The sequence below is a fragment of the Helobdella robusta genome, assembly GCF_000326865.2.
Source record: "Helobdella robusta unplaced genomic scaffold HELROscaffold_16, whole genome shotgun sequence".
NCBI lineage: Eukaryota > Metazoa > Annelida > Clitellata > Rhynchobdellida > Glossiphoniidae > Helobdella > Helobdella robusta.
In genome coordinates this window covers 1,591,075-1,613,380 of record NW_008703893.1, presented here as the reverse complement: position 1 = coordinate 1,613,380, position 22,306 = coordinate 1,591,075, and the positions used below count along the sequence as shown (strand labels likewise).

The following is a 22,306-nucleotide window of genomic DNA, read 5'->3' as shown; positions in this document are numbered from 1 at the left end:
ATGTGTACGCTCCATCTATCTTTCAATTTAATATTCGTTAATGTCGTTATGCTGCTAATTATTATTATTTTCTACCCTGTTGAACTGTCATTGCTGTTGCTTATGTCATTCTGAATTGTAAATATAGCTTTTAGTTGTTTTTAACATTCAATCTTTATTATGTATAAATATATATATATATTATCTATATATATATGTATAGATAGATAGATAATACATTTATCCCTGTATTAGTTTTAACCTGATCTTTAAGCTTATTTGCCAGCTTCCATTAAAAGTGTTGTTTGTTTGTTATATTGCGTATGTCAAATTTTTATTTTAAAGTGCTTCACTCACTAAATTTTATTGCTCGTGATTTTGGTAACAATTTCAGTTATTGATTTTTGTTCGTATATCGGTTTCTCTTATTTTTTCTTTTTCTCTCCCTCTCTCTTTCTCTCTCTCTTAAATTAATATTCAAATTTTTAATTATTAATTTTGTTACTGAATTCTTATAGAGTTGCGTATACAACCTGGTACCAACCTAATTGGTACTGTGTGTTGTGTACCTAATTGGTACTATGTACGTACGTTGTCGCGTGCATATACTTGTACGTATGAAGAATTGTGTGCCATAATTTTAAATTAAATTTTTTTTATTTAGTTACTTTGTTAAAACATTTAATTCGGTAATATATTTTGTTTGTTGTAGATAAATCATTTTGATTCTGACTGGCTCTGACGATATTTATATAGAGTCCCTCGTTTTTAGCGTTATTCATTTACAGAAAGCTTGTTTCGATACGCTGTTGCTTTCGTGTATTATTTATATTTTTGTCATTAACTTTTTTTTTGTTAGTATCAAAAAACGTTTATAATTTTTTCACTCAAAAATACGCAATTTCTCATAGAGGATGCAGTTGTAGTTGAAAGTGTAATAACTTTACTTATGATGTGCAGTTGTTGTACTTGGAGCGTACGAAAGAAAATGTACTTTGTGTGTACTAGCCGTCATGAGTATTGTCATAAATTATCTTCAAAAGATGGTTTATTGAAAAGTATTTTCTCCATTCAGTGTAAAAGTTAGTGAAAAAATCTTTATTTAACATGAAAATCTATCACTCCTCTATGCATTATAATAATTCTTACTGTCACCTGTTTGTATAAATTTCGATGCTACTAATGTATGCTGTGATATTTTTACGAAACTTTCTATAATGGTGGTAGATGGTTGGTTGATGGATTGATTGATGAATTGATTGGGTAATTAATTGATAGAGCCATAGATTGGTTGGTTGGTTTCTTATTCTGGCAAATTCGCTGCTTTTTAACGGACTCTGTGATATTTTCTTCAAATCTTGAATAAAGTTCATTGGTTGATTAGTTGAATGACCTACCGACAGACTGACTGATTGATCGATTGTTTGATTAATTGAAACTACGTTTGTCGATATTCTGTATTTAACGTAATATGAAATTTCTAACCAGCTAGCTCTTTTTTTAACCAAATTTAAATTGATTTTGCATTTAAAATGTATTTCTGTTACATCGGTTTTGTTTTAGTGGCATTCGTAAAGCAGAGTCTAACATTTGATATTTTAAAGATAACTGTTACACGGATCTTTACACACAGACAAACAAACACACAAACAAACAAACAAACACATAAATGAGACTATATACTATATATCCAATGTGTTTTATATCCAGGCCTTTTTGTCGTAAGATGAAGAATTTTCGTTCGTTTATTCACGAAATGCAGTGTACGTTATGTTGAAATTATCAAGTCGTTCTATTCTTTGTTCAGCTTCTTGGTTTTTATTTATAAAATTATTATAGATAATTAAGAGAATGTATAAATTATGAATTTTATTATTTATGAAATAATTATCATGAAATAAAATGCGTTTTAAGAATAATATTTGGTTAATTGTTGTGTTCAGACCACCTTGTTATATTTTCTTGATATGACGATCAAATTATGCCAAATAAAATAATTAAAGAACATGGAGTTTTATATTATCATTATCACACTATAATTATTGTTATCGCCAAAATAATAATAATAATAACTATTATTATTATTTTGGTGTTATAAATGTGAAACTTCATAATCGTTAATTTTATATACAGAGTCATCATTTTATATGATATCATCATTACGTCATCGTCGTCAGCATCGTTAAATTATCATCAGTGTCTTTCCAACGCTATCATCATCATCGTCGTCGTCATCATTATTATTATTTTTATCAAGCTAATCATCACATCGTCATCATCATTTCAAATCAATATTCCACAATAATCATCTCTATCTTCATCGTCGTCGTCATCATCGTGATTATTATCATCATCACTATTATTATTATCATCATCACTTCAACATCAGCATCATAATCACATTTTACCATCATAATCGCCACCACATTTCATCGTCGTCGTCGTCGTCATTATTGTACTTGCTGCTCCATCGCTTTCCTACAGAATGGGCATTTTCCGTATTGCAACATCAATAGTTCGTAGTCATCTTTCAAGAACATCTAATAAATGAATAATATTATTTTATTAATATTATTAATAATAATAACATAATAATAATAATTATAGTGGTAGTTGTAGTAGTAGTAGCAGTAGTAAGAGTAGTAGCGGTCGTAGGTGTAGTTGTAGTTGCTGATAGAAGCAGTAGTAGTGCAGTAGTGTAGTAGTGGTAATAAAAATAGATGAAATGATTAATTCATTTGTAATAATTATAACAGTGATTTGTCAGATACCGCACCGAATACTTACCCGATTACAAGAGTCGCATTTGACGATCGGAACGTCGGTAAATGCGATTTTGTAGTACCGGAAGTGGAGTGGGTTTTTCCACTTGCAAATGATGACGTCAGTCAGTGAGAGTTTTTTCAAATGGTTTCTATTTACTACCACTGGCTTTGCCTTTGTTGATTTGCTGTTGTTGTTGATGTTGTTGTTATTGATGTTGTTGTAATTGTTGTTGGCGATGTTGTCGTAGTCGTCTAGATTGTCGTTGTTGTCCTGATGATGATGATGATAAGAATAATAATATTATCATTATTATAATAATATTTATGATGATGATGAATAATGTTGGCGATGATGTTGATGGTGATTTGCACCTCATATCTCGTTAACTTGGCAGCGAACGGGTCATCACCATCATCATCGTCGTGTTCGTCACCATCATGTCCATCACCACCACCACCACCGTCATTATGACTTCCACGTCTTCCGAATAGTTTTACCCCTGCTTACGATGATGGTGATGATGATGACGATGGTGATGATGACGATGGTGATGATGACAAATATGATGATGATGACTAATATGATGATGACGATGACGATGACTAATATGATGATGACGATGATGATGACGATGATGATAAATATTCAAGAATGCAAAAATCATCACCGTTATCATCTTCATCATCACCGCCGTCATTGCTATCATCATCATCATCAAAACCTGATTTAGAATCTTTCCTCTTCCGGTTTACCGTTTTCCCGCTATGTTGTGGAGCTTCCAATTCCAGCAGACTCATCGCTTCTCCGTCCGTCAGACCATCTTCCAGTTTGAATTCAATCAATGGAAGTGTTTCTACAGTCACGGTAATGATGTGATGGTGATGATAATGATGTGACGTTGATGATAATGATGTGGCGGTGGTGATGATGATGATGATGCGACGGTGATGATGATGATATGGTGGTGGTGATGATGATGATGATAATTATGACAGCGCTTGTGACGATCGTATAATAATAATAATAATAATAATAATATAAAAATTATATTTATTAGCAAAGGAGCGAACCGAAATAAACGAAGGAGAAGACGAACGGATGTTTGCAGTTGACACAAACATTTCCGTGCTTGCTGAGGAGAGGATTCGTGGATGAACAGTGATAACATACTGGCAACAACTCCTGATTGGTTGGTTGGATGGATGGATGGTTGATTGATTGGTTGGTTTGTTGGTTGATTAACTGATAGATTGGTTGATTGGATGATTAATTGATTGATTGGCTGGTTGATTGGTTGGCTGATTAATAAGTTGGCTAGTTTGTTGATTGGTTGGCTGGTTGATTGAACATTGAAACGCACATACAAAAACACGCAATAAACGCGCAAGAAAACACAAAAATACAAATAAAAACACATAATACACACAGGCAAGCACACACACACATACACACATACAAGCAAGCACACACACACACACACACATGTACACAAACCTCTGCATCGTTAAAAGGTTTTGACTTAATACAGAGGCAGTCAACATCAATGAGAGTCTGTAACATGGGCGGAACTAAAAGGCTGCGAAATTTTTCATGTGCCTGCCTAGCAGACTTATAGGCACCTAGATGGCGCCCTTGTTTCACCAGAGTATATAATATGTACCTAATCTCGAGTCAAGGTTTGAACATGAGAATTTAATTATTATTTAACTCATAATCATAATAAAATAAATTATAGTTAGCATTTATTTATTTATTTTAAAAAAGGTTACACTTTAGAAACGCCTAGTAAAGATTCATTGGCCAGGCGATTGGTGAGATAGCGCGAGATGTTGAAGAGTGAGTCCTGGCTGTGAAACGTGAATGGTTCTTCCTGTTGTGTTGTTGTTGTTTGCTTGTGTGTGTTGGTGTTAGTATTGGTATGGTGCTGTTTGTGTTGGCGTGTTGTTGTTTGTGTTGGTGTGGGGTTGTGGTTTTTTAAAACTGATAAATTTGGTAAAAAAAACGACAGTTGGCTGTATAGAAATTATAAATTTTTTACGATCGATTCTTGCAAACATAGAAGACAGCAACAAAAACATCCAAATCTTTATTCTATTTACATTTACAGCATCACCTTCCCTCAACAAACACACATCCACACACAAACAAACAAACAAACAGACAGACACCGACAACACAAACTACTACAAACAAACAAAAAAATAACATACAACGCGACGCTGAATAACATGGTAGGCATAATAGATGTCGGCTTTTCTTTGGTACTCGTTGAACTTTTTCAACAAATCCGTCTGTTTCTCTCCCGCTGAAAATGAAAAAAATACAAAAGAAATAAAATACAAAATATACACAAAATACAAAATATACACAAAATACAAAATATACACAAAATACAAAATATACACAAAATATACACAGATACAAAATATACACAAAATACAGAATATACACAAAATACAGAATATACACAAATTACAAAAAAGAATTTATTACACCACCACAGGCGGCATGCTGGCGTGAGACGTCTGGTTGTTTTACTTGGTCCAACTTGCAGTGATGGGGTTCGAAAACAAAGCGATCCACCGTCTATCTTATTTAATAAAAGTGCGTGCCGTTGATATTTCTTAAGCAAGTGCAAGAAAATGACCCTTAGCCTTTAACTTTTATGGCCTTTTAACCTTTATAAAGTGCTAAGAAGTATATAAAATACGCCCTATCAATATCTTACATTTTATCAAATGCACGTAACACATTAACATCATCTGTTATCATTATAACCGTATTCGATAATAAGAATTATCATCATCATCTGTCTATATCATCATTGATGTTACCATCATCAACATTATCATCATCATCATCCTCATCATCTGCCAATCAAACGTCAACAAACTTGCGGTTGCGGCTGAGTCAAGAAATTGCATTGAAAGCAGCCAGTGATAGTAGGAGGCATCTTGGAACCGTTTCTCCAGGACCGCATTGTCGGTAAGTTGTTCCAACACTAGAATCGCTTCCTGCTCTTTACCAGCTTTATGGAAAGCTTGGTGATGATAATGACGATAGGATTGGTCAGTCAGTAGTTGATTCGATTGGTCATGGAGGATTTAATGGCCAGTAGTTAGTTGATTGGTCGATGGTTGATGGTTGATTGGTCGATGTTTAATTGGTCGATTGTTGATTGGTCGATTGTTGATTGGTCGATTGTTGATTAGTTGATGTTTGATTGGTTAAATATATATTATTTGTTATCTATTGAAAGTTGGCACCTTTTTGCGCGTCTTCAAAAAGATCTTTCTCGGCTAGCCAGATGGCGTGTGCGTAGTGGATTTCCTTCTTAAATTCCGGATGTTTATGCGCTGTTTCTATGGCCTTCCGATGAAAAATTATTGAATAATTATGTTCTGATAGCAATAAAATAATTAATTTAATAATGATAATAATATTATTATTATTTTAAAATATTATTATAATTATTATTCTTATTATTATTTTTAATGACGTCATAAACACCTCATCCCACATTTCCGTTTCGGTCTGCAGTTTGACCAAAGATGCGATATCACCTGTGTTCTCGAATATCTCGGCAGCGTAAGCATACTGTTTCAAGGCCTTCAAAAAGTTGGCACATTTCAATAAGTTCGTTCGGTCACCTTTGTCCAGTTTTCTCGTGACCTCTATGAGCCTGAGATCGAAAGGTCAAATGGTCATTGAGGTTCGTTTCGTTTTGTTTCAATAATGTCTATTTTAATTTTTCACTGTTATTTTTGTATTTGTAATAATATTGAAAAGCTGTTTAAAAAAATATTTTAAAATGGTAAAAACAAACAGAGAGACATTTTCATTAAAAAAATAGAAGACTATAGAATCAAATGGTATCGAATAGTATCGAGTAGAACGAGATAGTAACCACTTACATATCGGACCATCCGTTATGACCCATGATGTCGATAGCTTTGCCCATCTCTCCAGCAGACATGTACATCTCCGCTGCCGATCTATTTAATTGGTCAGTAGTAACTGATTGGCCGGTGGTTGGTTAGTTGGTTGATTGATTGACCGCTGACCAATCAATCATCGACTATTCAACAACTAATAACAAAAACCCCAAATAGGTAATTAATAACTAATAAATAAATAAATAATAAAAAATAAATATTAATAATAAAAATGTAGTACAACTGTTGTGGCATACTTGAGGTCGTTGAGGCTGGTGGCCCAGGCAGCTTGCTTAGACATGAGAGCACGTTTGTCTACGCTACCATCGTCGTCTGCTAGTAGGTCCTACAAATTTGTGGCCATCATCATCGTCATCATCATCGTCGTCATCATCATCGTCATCATCACAATCATCATCACCATCCTCATCACCTTGGTCATATTGAACATTCTTAGATCCGTGTACATCTCGATAGCTTTTGAAGGCTGACCAGCTGCTTTGTAGCTGTCAGCTGCTTCTTCGTAACGGCCTTGAAGAGCCAAAATGTCGCCTAAAATGACCTTGAATGAATGAATGAATGAATAAATGAATGAACAAATAAATGTAAATAAATGAACAAATGAATGAATTTTAATGAATGAATTTAAAGGAACGAAAGAATTGATGAATCAATAACCATCATTATCACCATCACAATCCTCACCCCCATCATCTAGATCGTTCGTAACCTTTTTATTTTTCTCTCCCCTCCTCACTCTCTCCTCAATCTCAAGGACCAAGTCAATGTAGATGATCTCTCTTATCTGCACGAAGGATTTGCGCGCGATTTCAAAGTCGAAATTCTCCAAAGACTGCTGGCCCAAAAATCGCCAGTCGTCATCGGTCACACCGAGGCAGCCTATCTTGTATGCGTCTCTGGGGGGGTTGCAAAAACAATGATAACGCCTTTTTATTTTCATCCTAAAAACATACATGAAAAGAAAGAAACAATAATTGTCAACGATAATCAAAATGAAAAATATACAAATATATAAATATAATTAAATATATATATATATATATATAACAAAATTATTATTATTATTACAATACACTGCTTATGGTAGGCTGGAGTCTCTTTGCGTTCGTACCCAGTAACTGCGACATCAGTGCCAGACATCTTGACCATCAAGCAAACCATCGCACAACCGCTATTATAATAATTAATAACGACAGTAATGTAAAATACTGACTTGAAAGATTTCTTCTCAATGTACTGATACAAAATGGCCGAGTATGGTACAGCAACGTTGGTCACGCCCGTCTTCGTCAGGCAGTATATGCGGGGTCCGTCAAAGGACAACACGAAGCCCTGGTGACGACGATGGTGATGAAAACGACGAAGATGGTGAGGACGACGACGAAAATGATGAGGACGACGATGATGATGATAAGAACGATGACGAAGATGATGAGGACGATGACGAAGATGATGAGGACGATGACGAAGATGATGACGATTTAGCATGAGAATGGTGATGACAATAATGGTGAAGATGTTGATTGCAATGACGACGATTGATCATGAAGATGATGGTGACAATGAAATATTAAATGGAATAAAAAAAAGCCTTCAACAACAGCGGAAAATAAGAAAAAAATTACAACTGGACCAACATTTTTTATTCTTAAGATTTGCAAGATAGAAATAAAAACACAACAACAAGCAGCAACATTCAGACCTGCTGCTTCTGTTGTTGTATTGGAAAGTTCCCGCTCTTTATACTCAGCAGACCGTTGAAACTGAAACTCAACATTTCCAGGAAACACGTATTCCACGCTACGCTGTTTGCGTTTGGCTCCTGCGCTTGCGAAAGAAAGTTTTTTTCACGACTATTTTTTTATTCAGTAGTTATTAAATTTTTTTTATTTTTAATTTTATTTAAAAAAAAATAATTTATTTTCAGAAATTTTAGAATGATTTTTAATTAGGCGTGCAATATTATTTGTAATGATAGGAAAATTTTGATGCCAGAAGTCCGTAAGATTATTTTTTACTTGTCTATGATTAAAAATTTTATCTATTTCAATTTATTACTTTTGAAATAAAAAATTCCGACAACCTGATAGAGAAGCTCTTTCGTTCTGACGTCATAGACGAGGCAGGTGTTGTGCTCGTCAACGATCGCCAATAATGTTCTTTTTGGTTATAAATTATTAATTTTCATTGATTATAGTTATTTATATTATTTATAATTAATATCATGGTTATAGCCATCATCGTCGTCGTCATCATTTTCAAAACAATTTCCTCTCGAAATATGTAAACATAGCAAACGCATAATAAAATGAAAATAAATTTTCTTTCTCGTCTCAAGAAAATAGAAAACCGACGAAGTTACGGGTAAGATGAAAAATTTCAAGTTAAAATAAACATTAATCATGAAATTAGTAACAATACTAACAACTAATATAACATGACGATAACCACAACAACAGCCAACACAACAACACCTGTTAGCATTGAAATCCAGTCCTTTTACAATGCCATTGATAGTTAAGAGGAGAACTGGAAAAGAATTATCCAGAAAAATGAGCATCACTTTTCCGTTTTTCAATCCCACCAACAATCCCTCTCTCCCTATTGGTCCGCCGACGACCTTGACGTACCTGACCTGCGAGTCTAAGAGCCAATCATTTTGTCGCGTACCATCAAACGATAGGGATGTTATTTGTCTGTCCTGGAAATTTTGTTGTTCCGGTGATGACGACGACGACGACGATGATAACAACACTGCTGACAGTGATAGCAAAAATAATATTAACAATAATAATAATAACAAGAATAATAATGATAACAATAACAATGATGATGATAATAATATCGTCGAAACATTGCTACAAGCACAGTAAAGACTAAATAAAATATGCCAGTACAAAATTGAACATGAAACATCGAGGCGAAACATCAATTAATCGTACTGACACCAAGAAGACATCATCAACAAACAAATAAACAAACAAACAGACAGATAAATAAATAGACAGACAGACAGACAGACAAACAATTATGGTAATTATGTTGCAACTGCAGATCATAACGATAGTGGCATCAATTTTCTTGTTGAATTTGTTGCAGTGCTTGTACTGAAGACTTAGGGCATTATCAGCCGGAGACTCGTATACCAAGAACGTATCGCTGTATTGTATCTACGAGTATTTTGAGCGTGTGTTTTGTGTGTGTATGTGTGTGTGTGTTATATGCATTATTCATTATATATGAGGTAAATAAACTACCTACCAACAATTTGTTTTGATACAAAGCAACTTTTTTAATGAGCTCTTTCGTCTTTATCCTTACTAAATTTAAAAATATTTATAATCATATTAAATGCGTGTAAAAGTTTAATATTGATTTCGTAAGTATTGCAGTTCGCGTTTCTTACCACATTTAAGAAAATATAGAAGCTGTAATGATCAGCTGTTAAAATGTTATCAATTTATAAAGCCGTTTATTTGTTTTTGTAAAACAAAAACTCAATCATTCAATGATTGACAAAATAGTTTGTTGATTCAATCAATAGTCAAACAGTGTTTAAATAACACGAATGCCCGATCTAATATTCAACCAACCGACCAACCAACCAGCAAACCAACCAACCAACCAACCAACCAAACAGCCAACTAACTCTTCTTATCAGTGAGCAGATGATGGACAATGACGTCAGTTAAGTTATCCCTGTACGTGTATCTATCTCTGTAATAATTGTGCACCTGTGCTATTTGTAGGTTCTGTAGAGATAGGCAGCCATCTTGGCCGCACAGTGCCTGTTGGTTTCATTTTCCGAATTATTTTATTCATTCTACATTAACTCAATTTAAAAATAAATGGAATAAAATGGCGGAATATTTTAAATGATGGATTTAACTATTTACACTCTAGCAACTATCATACCAGGAACTCGGAATTAGGCGACTTTTTAGCCGACCAGATCCAAGATTGTTTTTCAACGATCATCGTCAGGAAATGTCCCTCCTTTGAGTATAAGTTCACTTTTCTGTTGGACCCCCCTATCAAGATGAACTCTCCTCTGGCTCCGTACCAACTTATGAAACAGGCGTCAAAGCCCAGGTCTCTTTCTTTATACAGCTGTTGTTTGCGTGTCATCAATTTCTTGTTCATTAACATATTTTTATTATAGGTACGTTGCATAGTTTTGATATTATCGTTGATAAAAACGAAAAATTTTAAAAGAAAAATAAAAAAAACCAATTTTCCAGAAAGTTGATAGAAAGAAAGTTTTTGCGACCAGTCTGCAACCGCTAGGACATCTGTGTTTTCGCTACAATGATTAGACGAATGATTGAGCGAATGAAAGGACGAATGAACATATCAACGAATGAACGAACATACGTATGAATGAATAATAAATATATAAAAGAGTAACCATTAACAAACGGACGAACAAACAAACAAACGAACGAACAAACAAACAAACGAACGAACGAACGAGCAAACAGACAAATGAACGAACGTTTCAGGGCTCCAGGCGATACTCCAGATAGGACATGCCTGCCCTCTGTTGATCACAACCTTCTCCTCACCCATCTTCCAGTTGAGAAATGATTCGTAAGATAATTCAAAATAAATGTATTCTTTGTTCACTTTTTTTTCATAATTTACGAAGTTGAATAAAATTCAGTTTGAAGTAATAATCAGTAAACAAATTAAACATGGAAACGAATTTGAGCGAAGTGATGAGAAAACGAACGAATAAATGAACAAACTAATGAACGACAAACGAACGAACGAGTGAATGAGTGAATTAAAAACGAATGCATGATGCGTATGGTTGAAATGTCTGGCACTGTTTTTCCAGTTACTGAGTTCGATTGCGAAGAGGTCCCCTGTGTGTTGTACGCTGATTTACTTATTATTTACAAGCACTGTGAGTTTGTTGTTGATACTTTTGATTGAAACACACTAGAAAAAATTGTGAAAGAAAAGAATGTAACTAGGTCATTGACCTTATTTCTGATACTGATGACCCCATTGTAACAGCCAATAGCAACGAACTGACCATCGTTGGTCCACGAGCAGCACGTAACTCTTCCTGGCTGGTCACATTTGTTCACTTTGTTCTCATCACAGCTCCAGAAACCTGCAGTCAAGTTTTCGGCGGTTCGTGTCTTGTTAACGGTTGTAATACTAGTGAATTTTCAAATCAATTTAAAACAAAATATTATCTTTATTAGACAGATTTTACAAACGTAAAGAGCTCTTTAAAGATCGTATTTTACTTGTTTCAAATTAAACTTTCATGTCACAAAAACTGTGTATTCCTATGACACAATGTACGTGCATACACATGTGTAAACATAATCAAAGCATTCGAAGCAAGTACACATGTGATATCAATAATTCAAAACATGTACTCACTTACACTCACTTACTTATTGAAATTTGAGTGAATGATTTCAAAATGTAATGATTAATTTGATTGATTTTTTCGTTAAGAGCTTGAGTGTAAGTTCACTCAGGCATATGCAGTTGTATTAATATGATTGTGTTGATAAGATTGTTGAAATAAAATTAACGTTCGTAATAACCAATATCATTGCATGATCCTGAAATTAAGAGAGATTTCGTGGGATTGAATGCCAAACAAACAATTGGATCATCATGCCTAAAATTTTCAAAAAAAAAAACAACTCCATTTTCAACATTTTTATGTTTATTTATGATAGTAGAAAAACTAAATAAATACGTGCGTGCATACGTGTATTTAAGAATTCCTTCAAATTTAGCATTCCATATTATCACACTCTTATCTATTGAGCCAGACGCAAATAGTTGGCCGTCTTTGGAAAATGTTGTGCAGACGACGTTGTTCGTGTGTCCTTTCAGGGATTGAATTAGTGTTCCGGCAGATGTGTCGAACACGTAAACTCTGTTTCCCCCAACTGTCACCAACTTCGATCCGTCGGGACTGAAGCACAGATCCCACAAACTGCTAGGCGAAAAATTTCACGAATAGTACAATTAAACTGGCATTGAAATTAAATTAATTTATGTTGCAATAGAAAATTGAGGAACTAAAATTAAAATAAAATGTGAACAATATTGAAAAGTATGTAATGTTTTGGTCGGTTGCTATGGTAATTATGAAAACAAACTAAATAAATGATGAAATTAGTCATTAATCGACGTCGTTTATTATAAAATGATTTTGTACAGAAAATAAATTAGTTAACCATTCGACATTTTTGTCTTTGAAGACTTCAGTCTCCCATATTTGAGTTAATTTCATTTTTTTATTCTACATATATATATAGCGTATGTGGTTGTCAATGAACATTTAAATTAGATTTATGTCACTTAAAATTTGTTTTTTATGGAAAAAGTAAACAAACTGTTTTGGTTCAACTAGTGAACACGTTTGTGCAATATATATTTTAAAACAAAAACATTTTTGTTATTTTTAATATTGTTTTTAATTTTTAAAATACATTATTTAGTTTTAAATATAAAACAAAACTAAATAAATCATTTATTTTTTAATTGATAAGAAACGAATGTAGAACATCAAACTTCTTACAGTTTTTGTTTAAAAGACGTAAAAAAGTTCTCTGCATTTGCGTAACATAAATAACCCTAACGACAAAATCTCTATTTTATTTTATTTAAATTTAAGTTTTTGTCGTTGAAATTCATGTTATTATTTTCAAATAATAATAAACATTTTTCTAATTCATTATTTATTTAAAATTTATTGCCATCCATTAAAATTAAAAAGAAGCTTTGCTGTCAAACAAACAAAGCAAAACTTTGAAACAGCTGATAGTTGAAGTTGATATTAGGATTTTTACTAGTCGATTAGTAAATTAGTTGAATAATATTTATAAGTTAATTAGCTATTTTGGTTAGTTGCCATTGCTGAAGCAAAATGGCCTTGTCATCGGCCAGTAATTCTTCATCGAAACAGCAGTTCAGTGACGATGATTTTGTGGCCATTGATGAGGAGGAAGATGACGAAGATGAGAACATGGTTGTCTTCAAGAGGTCCACCATGCTTGCTGCTTCAAGTTCTGACAACACTTCAGCAGCTGCTACTGCTACTGATCCTTCACTTCTTAGCCTAAAAAATGTAAACCAACGATTGTTTTTAATGTTAAGATGATTAATTAATTAATACATAAATAAAGTAATTAACTTTCTATGTTTTTGTTTCTATCACTAATTTTCTAACAGGCAGAAATATCCCTGCTTAATTTTGAGAAGTACCAGCTGTTGGCCAAGATATCCTTTCTAGAAGAGGAGTTGACTAATTTGAAGAACTTGAGCCAGAGGTGCAGTGCATGTAGTAAAGATTTGCGTGAGGTCAGGAAGGAAGATGTTCCAATGAGTGCGAGCGATCCAACCGACAATTCTGTCAATGTAGTTAACATCAATGCTTCTGCTTCCACAAACATCAATAATAACAACAACAACATATCTGATAACAATAACATGGATGACAATAATGATATCACCATCTATAATGATTACATTAACATCAACAGCAACAACGATGAGGACATGAAAGCTGAGGTGTCAGTAAAATCACAAACCGTATCGAGGAGTGCCAGTCAGAGTTTCATCATACTTTCAGACTCCAGCAAAGAAACTGATTTCTGCAGCATCGACGTCGACTTTGATAAAAAATTTGACAAAATCACCCAAACGGATGATAAATTGCCTGTCAAAATTTCGAAAAACAAAGCTACTCAAACTCGATTCGAGAAGCACGCAAAGTCACTTTCAAAGATGAGAACAGACGCACATGGTAACCAAGAAAATGCTGGAAACATTCCAGTCGATGGAAAGAAACTTCCTTACAAAACCAGATTCAATCTTTCAAATGCTATTGGCTGGCCTAATGCCTTTAGGGGTATTTAACATGAAATTTTTTTTTTTTAAATTTTTATTTCTTAGTTTATAAAGCGAATTTTTTGTTTCAAAGTATTCATCCTATTTGAAAATATTCATTTAAAATTCCATTTCGTTTTATGCCTATATATTTTTGGTGGCATACTGCACAAAAAATATCGAATTTTATGCTTTGCATTTAACCCATTAAAATTTGTAAAATCAAACTTTTAATGCAAAGATTTAAATCACACATCCTCTCAAAAAAACTGTCTTACTTACTAAAAAGAGGTGGGGCTGAACATGATATGCCACCTGAAGCAAACGATGGACCCATTCAACATTGGTATGTCTATAGATAATGACAACAACCATCTGCCGTACAAAGATTATGACATCAATAGGTTGTTGCTCTTATTATATTTTTACTTAATTAATTATTGATTAATTGTTGTTTTATTTTTAATTTATAGCTAATAAATGTTATAAAAATGTTAATGTTAGATCAAGTTGGATGCGTTGTGAAGAGTTTTCAGATTTTTATAAATTCTATTTTACTGTATGTAAGATATATTTCAGGTCATTTTATTTCTTCATAAAGTTTTATAGTAACACTATTCACCCCATCTTAACACGCCGGCCAATCACAGCCAAGCTTCGACGCCGCTGTCTCCTTCATCATCATCACCCATCCAATCACATCCCTCCTTCTTCTCGTCATCCTCCGCCTCCCCACCACCGTCACCATCATTACCATTGGACAACCACCACCACCATCATCGCCACAACAACAATGATCATCGTCACCGCGGCAACCACAATTTTCGTAGCAACGCGACGACGTCTAGCGCCACGCCAGCCGCGACGATGACCGCGTGCCCTTACTGCCGGGAGAGGCTGGACAACGCTTCCATGCAACGACACATACAGTCCATGTGTGGAGTTCTCGAAATTTGAACTTTGAACTTGCGAACCGTGTACTTTGTGTGTAGTATGATCTGTGCGAATTAACTATGTCGTTCTTTTTAAAGGATTAGATGATTAAATGATTATAAATAATGATAGAGAGGAGTTATATCACGTAAATAAAGTGACACATATAAGATATATTTGATACATATATGATACATGTATCATGAATCATACATTGTACATATGCATATATACAGTTGTTCATTGATTGCATGCCAAGAAGACATTGATATCATTGGCAGGACATATTTATTTTATTTCCATATATATTTTTCATACATTGTTTGGGAATTGAACTATAGTAATCTTCCATTATTATGTAGATAATCGTGACGCACACACACAGGTACTCACACACTCACTCTCACACACACATGCACACATACATGCACACGTACATAACTGCATATTTTTAAGTATTTACGACACGAATTACTTCATTTTTATTATATCAGTTCATTGTTCATTTCAGATCATTTCAAAAACTTTTTATTTTCTGCTTGTCTTATGATTAATAATATGATTAATTTGCTTATTGTTTGTTATCACACACTTACACACACACACACACACACACACAACACGCACTTAAAAATGTATAAACTTATTTACATATTATTGTATAAACAGATACATATGCGTGTATGTATGTTTAAATATACGTGTGTGCCAATGTATGTATGTATGTATGCGTGTTTGTTTGTGTGTGTGTGTGGGTGTGTGTGTATGTGTATGATGACGCAACGACACTATTTAATCGGTGAACTCAGTACTAGAAAATTTTTTGATCTAAATTTTATTTTCAACTATGCTCTATAGCTCAATGGCACTTGTCTGAACACTGTTGTTATTGTTCTAGTTTGAAGTTCTTTTTTTATTTTTGCAATAATAATTATATTTATTATCATTATTACTGCTGTTGTTGTTATTATTATTTTTGTGATCCTAAATTAAAAATGCAAACAGTTCTATTATTTTTTCATTGTTGTTGTTATAAGGTTACTAATTTTGGCTATGACGTCAATAAGTTCATAGAGTTAACAAGACATAGAAACAGAGAGAATCACTTATTCAATAAAGTCGCAAATACTTGGAACTCATTACCAGATGAACTTGTTGAGGCACAATCAATGAACAAATTCAAAGCAGGCATGGATTGTTGGATGAACAATCAATCAATCAATCAATCAATCAATCAATCAATCTGCTGTCCTTGCACGCCTGTCAGCATGCTCTCTGGATAAACTGGATAACCTCCAGAACAGCATTACAACTACTACTACCATACTACTACTACTACCATACTACTACTACTACCATACTACTACTACTACCATACTACTACTACTACCATACTACTACTACTACTATCCAGGGGCTGCGTTGGCGGTGATAAAATTAAAATTAATAATAATAATAAGCGTACATGTAATTGTTATTATTATTATTATTATTGATGTTTGTTTGTTATTATTATTATTTAGAGTGGATGTTTGTTTGTTTTCCAACTTATTATAATTTTAATGCTTTTCTCTCTTATCGTGAATTTTTCATTTCGTGGTAGAAAAAAAAATTGCTACGAGTTAATGCCATTGACGCTTTGAATGGCACAGGATATGCAATGTAATGTTGTATATGGTGTCATAATGACGTAATCACATACACATACTCTCACGCGCACACACAAACACATACACACACACATATGCACTACTGTTTAGCATTTTTTTCATCAGAATAGCCGCTAGAATAGAATACGTTTGTTGAAGCATTGTTTTTGAAAAGGAAAATTGAAAACGTTTTGGATGGAGTGTTATTTTATTTAATTTCATTCATTCGTTCATTTATTCATTCATTCATTCGTTCATTCATATTCGTTCATTCATTCATTCGTTCATTCATTCATTCATTCATTCATTGCATCTTGGAATGACATATTATTATTCAATTCATCTTTCGAATTTATTGGCAAACAGCCAAAGTTTATTCACCTATTTGATTGATCTGTAAATTTTTGGCTCGGATTTCGACGTTTAGAGAATTTATATTTACTAATTAACAAATAATAAATAAATAATAATATCGATGTTATAAGATAAATAATTAATTAATTAATTAGTAGTATGGATTATAAAGTAGTCTGCTAGTTGGGTTTCTGACGACCAATGATTAGGTATAATCGAACAAGCGAACGAACAAACGAGCGAACGAACAAACAAACCTAAACTAAAATGCAAACATTCTTGGGTTATTAATAACTTCCTGTTTTAGTATTTTTTCTTAAGTGGAAAAAGTCGACATTCAAAGACGCCCATTAAAAAAAAAATTTACACTCGGCTGGCAAAGAAACGAACCACCGACCGGTCGGCGTAGAAAAGAACCGCGAAGAGAGTTCTCCATATAACTATAAAACTATATAACTCTCTCTCTCTCTCCTCTCTCTCTCTCTCTCTCTCTCTCTCTCTCTCTTTCTCTCTCTTTCACACACACACACACACACACACACACATACAAAAAAAAGAAATGGGCGGACATAATTACGTACGTTTAGTTAGGAGACGGAATGAGGAAAAGCAGGTGTAAGCTTATTTATTACCTGGTAACCGAACCAAGTATGTATGTATGTATGTACGTGTGTATGTGTGCATGTGTGTATGTATGTATGTGCGTATGTGTGTATGTATGTGGGTATGTGTGTGGGTATATGTGTATGTGTGTGTATGTATGCATGTTAAAACCAAAACATGATGAGTGACACTGAACCGTCAAACATCAAGTAACAAATGGATTAACACTTTGATTTGTCGTTAGTTGCACATGTCGGCATTCAGTTGGATGCATGTATGTATGTATGCATTTATGTATGTATTTGTGTATTTGTGAGATGTGTTGTACCGTTGTTTGTATGTTTGTGTATGTTATACATACATGTGCGTATGTACAGATGTTTTAGTATTTGCGCTAAAAAATGCAACCAAGAAATAAATAGAGAATTGCGTTTTTAAGAAAACAAACAAGTGAAGAAGTAGAGGCACTTATTTGAACGGCATTTAGTGAGAAGCCCCCTCGCCACGTCAAGGCAGCCGTTCATGAGGGGGTTAATAATAAAACGACAGTGTCTAGAAATAATAAGTAACTTAACTAAAATACAATAAAAATAAATTTGTGTTAATATTGGTTTGATTGTCGTGTTTGATTGCTGTTGTTAGTGTTGTGTTGAACAAAAAAAACAAAACAATACAAATAAACTAGAACGTAAGAATGAAAGAATAGAGACCGTAACTTACCTATGTTCGTTAAATTAACTCACCTACCTATGTTCAACTAGCTCAACTTACGAATTAATCCTACCTATTTGTACGATTACGAAGAAAAAGGTAAGAAAAAGAGAATAAAACATTAAACAAACAAAACAACGAATGTATGTGTGTATGTGTGTGTGTGTGTGTGTTACTAATAATATCAGTAAAATAAACGAAAAGGCCTAGAAATAATAAGTAATATACCGCGCAATAAAATAAACGAATCTAAAAATAATATGTAACAATATAAACAACGAGAAAATAATATTGTGTTGATTGTCGTGTTTGATTGCTGTTCTTGGTGTTGTGTTGAACAAAAAACAAAAACTAAACAATACAAACAAGCAAGAAAGTAAGAAGGAAAGAATAGAGACCCTAACTTACCTATGTTCGCTAAATTAACTCACCTACCTATGTTCAATTAGCTCAACTTACAAATTAATCTTACCTATTTGTACGATTACGAAGAAAAAAATAAGGAAAAGAGGAAAAAATATCAAACAAACAAAACAACGAATGTATGTGTGTATGTATGTATGTGTATGTGTGTGTGTTACTAACAATATCAGTAAAATAAACGAAAAGACCTAGAAATAATAAGTAATATAAACGCGCAATAAAATAAACGAATCTAGAAATAATATGTAACAATATAAATAACGAGAAAATAATATTGTGTTGATTGTCGTGTTTGATTGCTATTGTTGGTGTTGTGTTGAACAAAAAACAAAAACTAAACAATACAAACAAGCAAAAAAGTAAGAATGAAAGAATAGAGACCCTAACTTACCTATATTCGCTAAATTAACTCACCTACCTATGTTCAATTAGCTCAACTTACGAATTAATCCTACCTATTTGTATAATTACGAAGAAAAAACTAAGGAAAAGAGAATAAAACATCAAACAAACAAAACAACGAATGTATGTGTGTATGTATGTATGTGTGTGTGTGTGTGTGTGTGTGTGTGTGTGTGTGTGTGTGTGTGTGTGTTACTAATAATATCAGTAAAATAAACGAAAAAGGCCTAGAAATAATAAGTAATATAAACGCGCAATAAAATAAACGAATCTAGAAATAATATGTAACGAAATAAATAACGAATACGTCTAGAAATGATAAATAAAAAAATATAAAATAAAAAAATGAGACCAGACGCTAAGGGAATGCCCTAAACCGCCCGGTCTGATTTCAACGTGTTCTCGGCTTCTATTTATACCAGTTCCATTCATATATTCTTATCATTTCAATCAATGACATCATTAAAAAACTTTATTTAATGTATATGAAACATAATTATAAATGTTTAACAACAATATATTAACTATACTAAAATGAATTCAACTGACGCCTACGGACTTCCTGATGGGATGGCTCGGAAATGTGTATATACGTTTATCTAGGTGGATTCAAATTTAATCGAGATCACTCCTTTCTCACTTAACAATTGAAAAATGAAAATATGTATTTCTTTTATTTCTTTTATATATTAAACTTAAAATCTATTCAATCATTCACATCAGTAAAAAGCATATTGATTTAATGCTATTGATTTTTGATTGTGTTAAACACTAATATACATTCATCACAACAGAGCTACTCAAACTTCGAAACATTTTGATTGACTGGTTGGAACTGCTGTATTTCTTTCTGTCTAAACATATAATCTTAGTAATTATCTGTATACATAAGCTGTAAATACTTTATATAATATATAACTTCCTTATAAAACCAACAGTATAGTCAGTGTTACATATGTATGTGCGCGCACAGTTCAAATTATTCCTAGAGAATTCAAAATAATTTGACGCCACACACTTCACTTTAATTGTATAAATTAAATGTATAATTATAAAAATATAAATATATTTAATGACTACACATATCTATCTATCTATTTATTTATTTAGTTTTGTGTAGTATAATTTGTTTTATTGGTATCGGATTTAACGTTTATACCGGCTAATTTACCATCAATATATTTTACTTTAAAAATGACGTCATTTCCGCCAACGATTTCGCAACAAAGTGTCAACCCTATTTTAATAATTTTTTTGTCATTGTTTTGTGAAATTATCATTCTATTAAACTCAAAAAAAATTTTGTTAAAAAAAAAAGTTGAAACCAGTTGGAATGCATTCATTCAACATTGAAATTATTGTTGGATGGATGGATAGATGGATCAAAAAGTTAAAAACAAAAAACAAAAGGTTTCTCACGGCAAAAAGTTTGCCCACCTCTGACAAACATGCCTCGCGCATAAATATTTATCGTAGGAGATGGAATGAGGAAAAGCAGGTGTAAGCTTATTTATTACCTAGTTACCAAACCAAGTATGTATGTACGTACGTACGTATGTATGTATGTATGTATGTATGTATGCGTGTATGTGTATGTGTGTGAGTGTGTGTGTATGTGAATGTATATAGGAAGGTAGGTATATTAGTATATATACCTATTAAATTACTAGGAAATGGTTGTTTGTATCATGTATAAATGATGAACATTTCGTAATTGCATACTTCACCACACAAACACCAAAACACACATACACACATACAACACACACACACACACACATGTACGATTTTTCCTGTTGAAAACAAACACATACATGTGCATAAGATCTTTGACATCATTGTTAATAATTTATTATCTATCGTATGATAATGAAATAAAATTAAAGTATTTTTTAGGTGCTTTTAAATTAAAATAAATTGATTAAAATAAACACGTATGTGTGTGTTTGTATGTGCCTGTGTGTGTGTTTGTGTGAATAAAAGTGGGTGTATTTTAATGTAAAATCTCCTAATTCTATAATGATGATGCACCGAAACAAAAAAAAATAATCCATCCACAGTCACGTGATATAATTGACGTGACGTCATCATTATCATCGTTTTCATCATCATCATCAGCAGCAGCATCATCATCTGCGTCCTCATCATCATCATCATCATCATCATCATTATCATCATCAGCAGCAGCAGCATCGTCATCATCATCATTATCAGCAGCATCATCATCCTCATTTTCGTCATCATCATCATCATCGTCGTCGTAGCAAACTACACGACATTTATATCTGTATGTATAGAATGTACAACGCGTGTATATATATATTGATTGTGTTACATGTTGTGTTGCATGTTACTGGCTTGTTTTTTTTTATGGATGGTTATACATGTATTTTTTTATTACAACTGTCTTTATTCGCCTTATATTTGTATATGTAAAGCATGTATTTAAAACATACACACGCATATACAAACACACATACAAGACACTTTTATAATGGACATATATATATATATATATATAATTATATAAATAAATATATAATATAAGGTGTATACATGTATGTATTTTGAATGTATAAACATACATGAATATATGCATAAACATACAAGATATGTATGTATGTAAAAACATACAAGATACATATACACATATATGTATAA

The 22,306-nt window shown here is 32.9% G+C and overlaps 2 protein-coding genes across 2 annotated transcripts; one reads left to right on the top strand and one right to left on the bottom strand.

Moving 5' to 3' along the window:
- Positions 1-2,429: 2,429 nt before the first annotated feature.
- HELRODRAFT_75410 (hypothetical protein) lies at positions 2,430-12,671 on the bottom strand (the record flags this gene model as incomplete). The annotated part of the gene is made up of 27 exons (XM_009015524.1): positions 2,430-2,519; positions 2,767-2,929; positions 3,376-3,598; positions 3,816-3,927; positions 4,240-4,405; positions 4,515-4,615; positions 4,956-5,044; positions 5,639-5,785; positions 6,012-6,114; positions 6,256-6,427; positions 6,660-6,740; positions 6,938-7,026; positions 7,114-7,242; positions 7,411-7,597; positions 7,915-8,033; positions 8,404-8,523; positions 8,785-8,860; positions 9,176-9,402; positions 9,728-9,871; positions 9,963-10,021; positions 10,351-10,489; positions 10,617-10,811; positions 10,932-11,004; positions 11,197-11,270; positions 11,690-11,823; positions 12,272-12,348; positions 12,442-12,671. Coding segments are annotated over 27 exons (3,519 nt in total), but the record flags the coding sequence as incomplete, so codon positions are not given.
- A 613-nt stretch (positions 12,672-13,284) lies between these two features.
- On the top strand, positions 13,285-16,447 carry HELRODRAFT_190833 (hypothetical protein). The gene is made up of 4 exons (XM_009015523.1): positions 13,285-13,809; positions 13,914-14,592; positions 14,860-14,974; positions 15,401-16,447. The coding sequence occupies exons 1-4, from the start codon at positions 13,609-13,611 to the stop codon at positions 15,525-15,527; spliced, it is 1,122 nt and encodes a 373-aa protein (XP_009013771.1). The 5' UTR covers positions 13,285-13,608; the 3' UTR covers positions 15,528-16,447.
- Positions 16,448-22,306: the final 5,859 nt, after the last annotated feature.

What these genes read in the sequence shown, in the direction of transcription:
- HELRODRAFT_190833 (XM_009015523.1), top strand. Translation starts at nt 13,609, where the DNA reads ATGGCCTTGTCATCGGCCAGTAATTCTTCATCGAAACAGCAGTTCAGT. An exon ending in CTGGCCTAATGCCTTTAGGG is followed by an intron (nt 14,593 to 14,859) that starts GTATTTAACATG and finishes CTTACTAAAAAG; the next exon opens with AGGTGGGGCTGAACATGATA. An exon ending in AAAGATTATGACATCAATAG is followed by an intron (nt 14,975 to 15,400) that starts GTTGTTGCTCTT and finishes CAATTTTCGTAG; the next exon opens with CAACGCGACGACGTCTAGCG.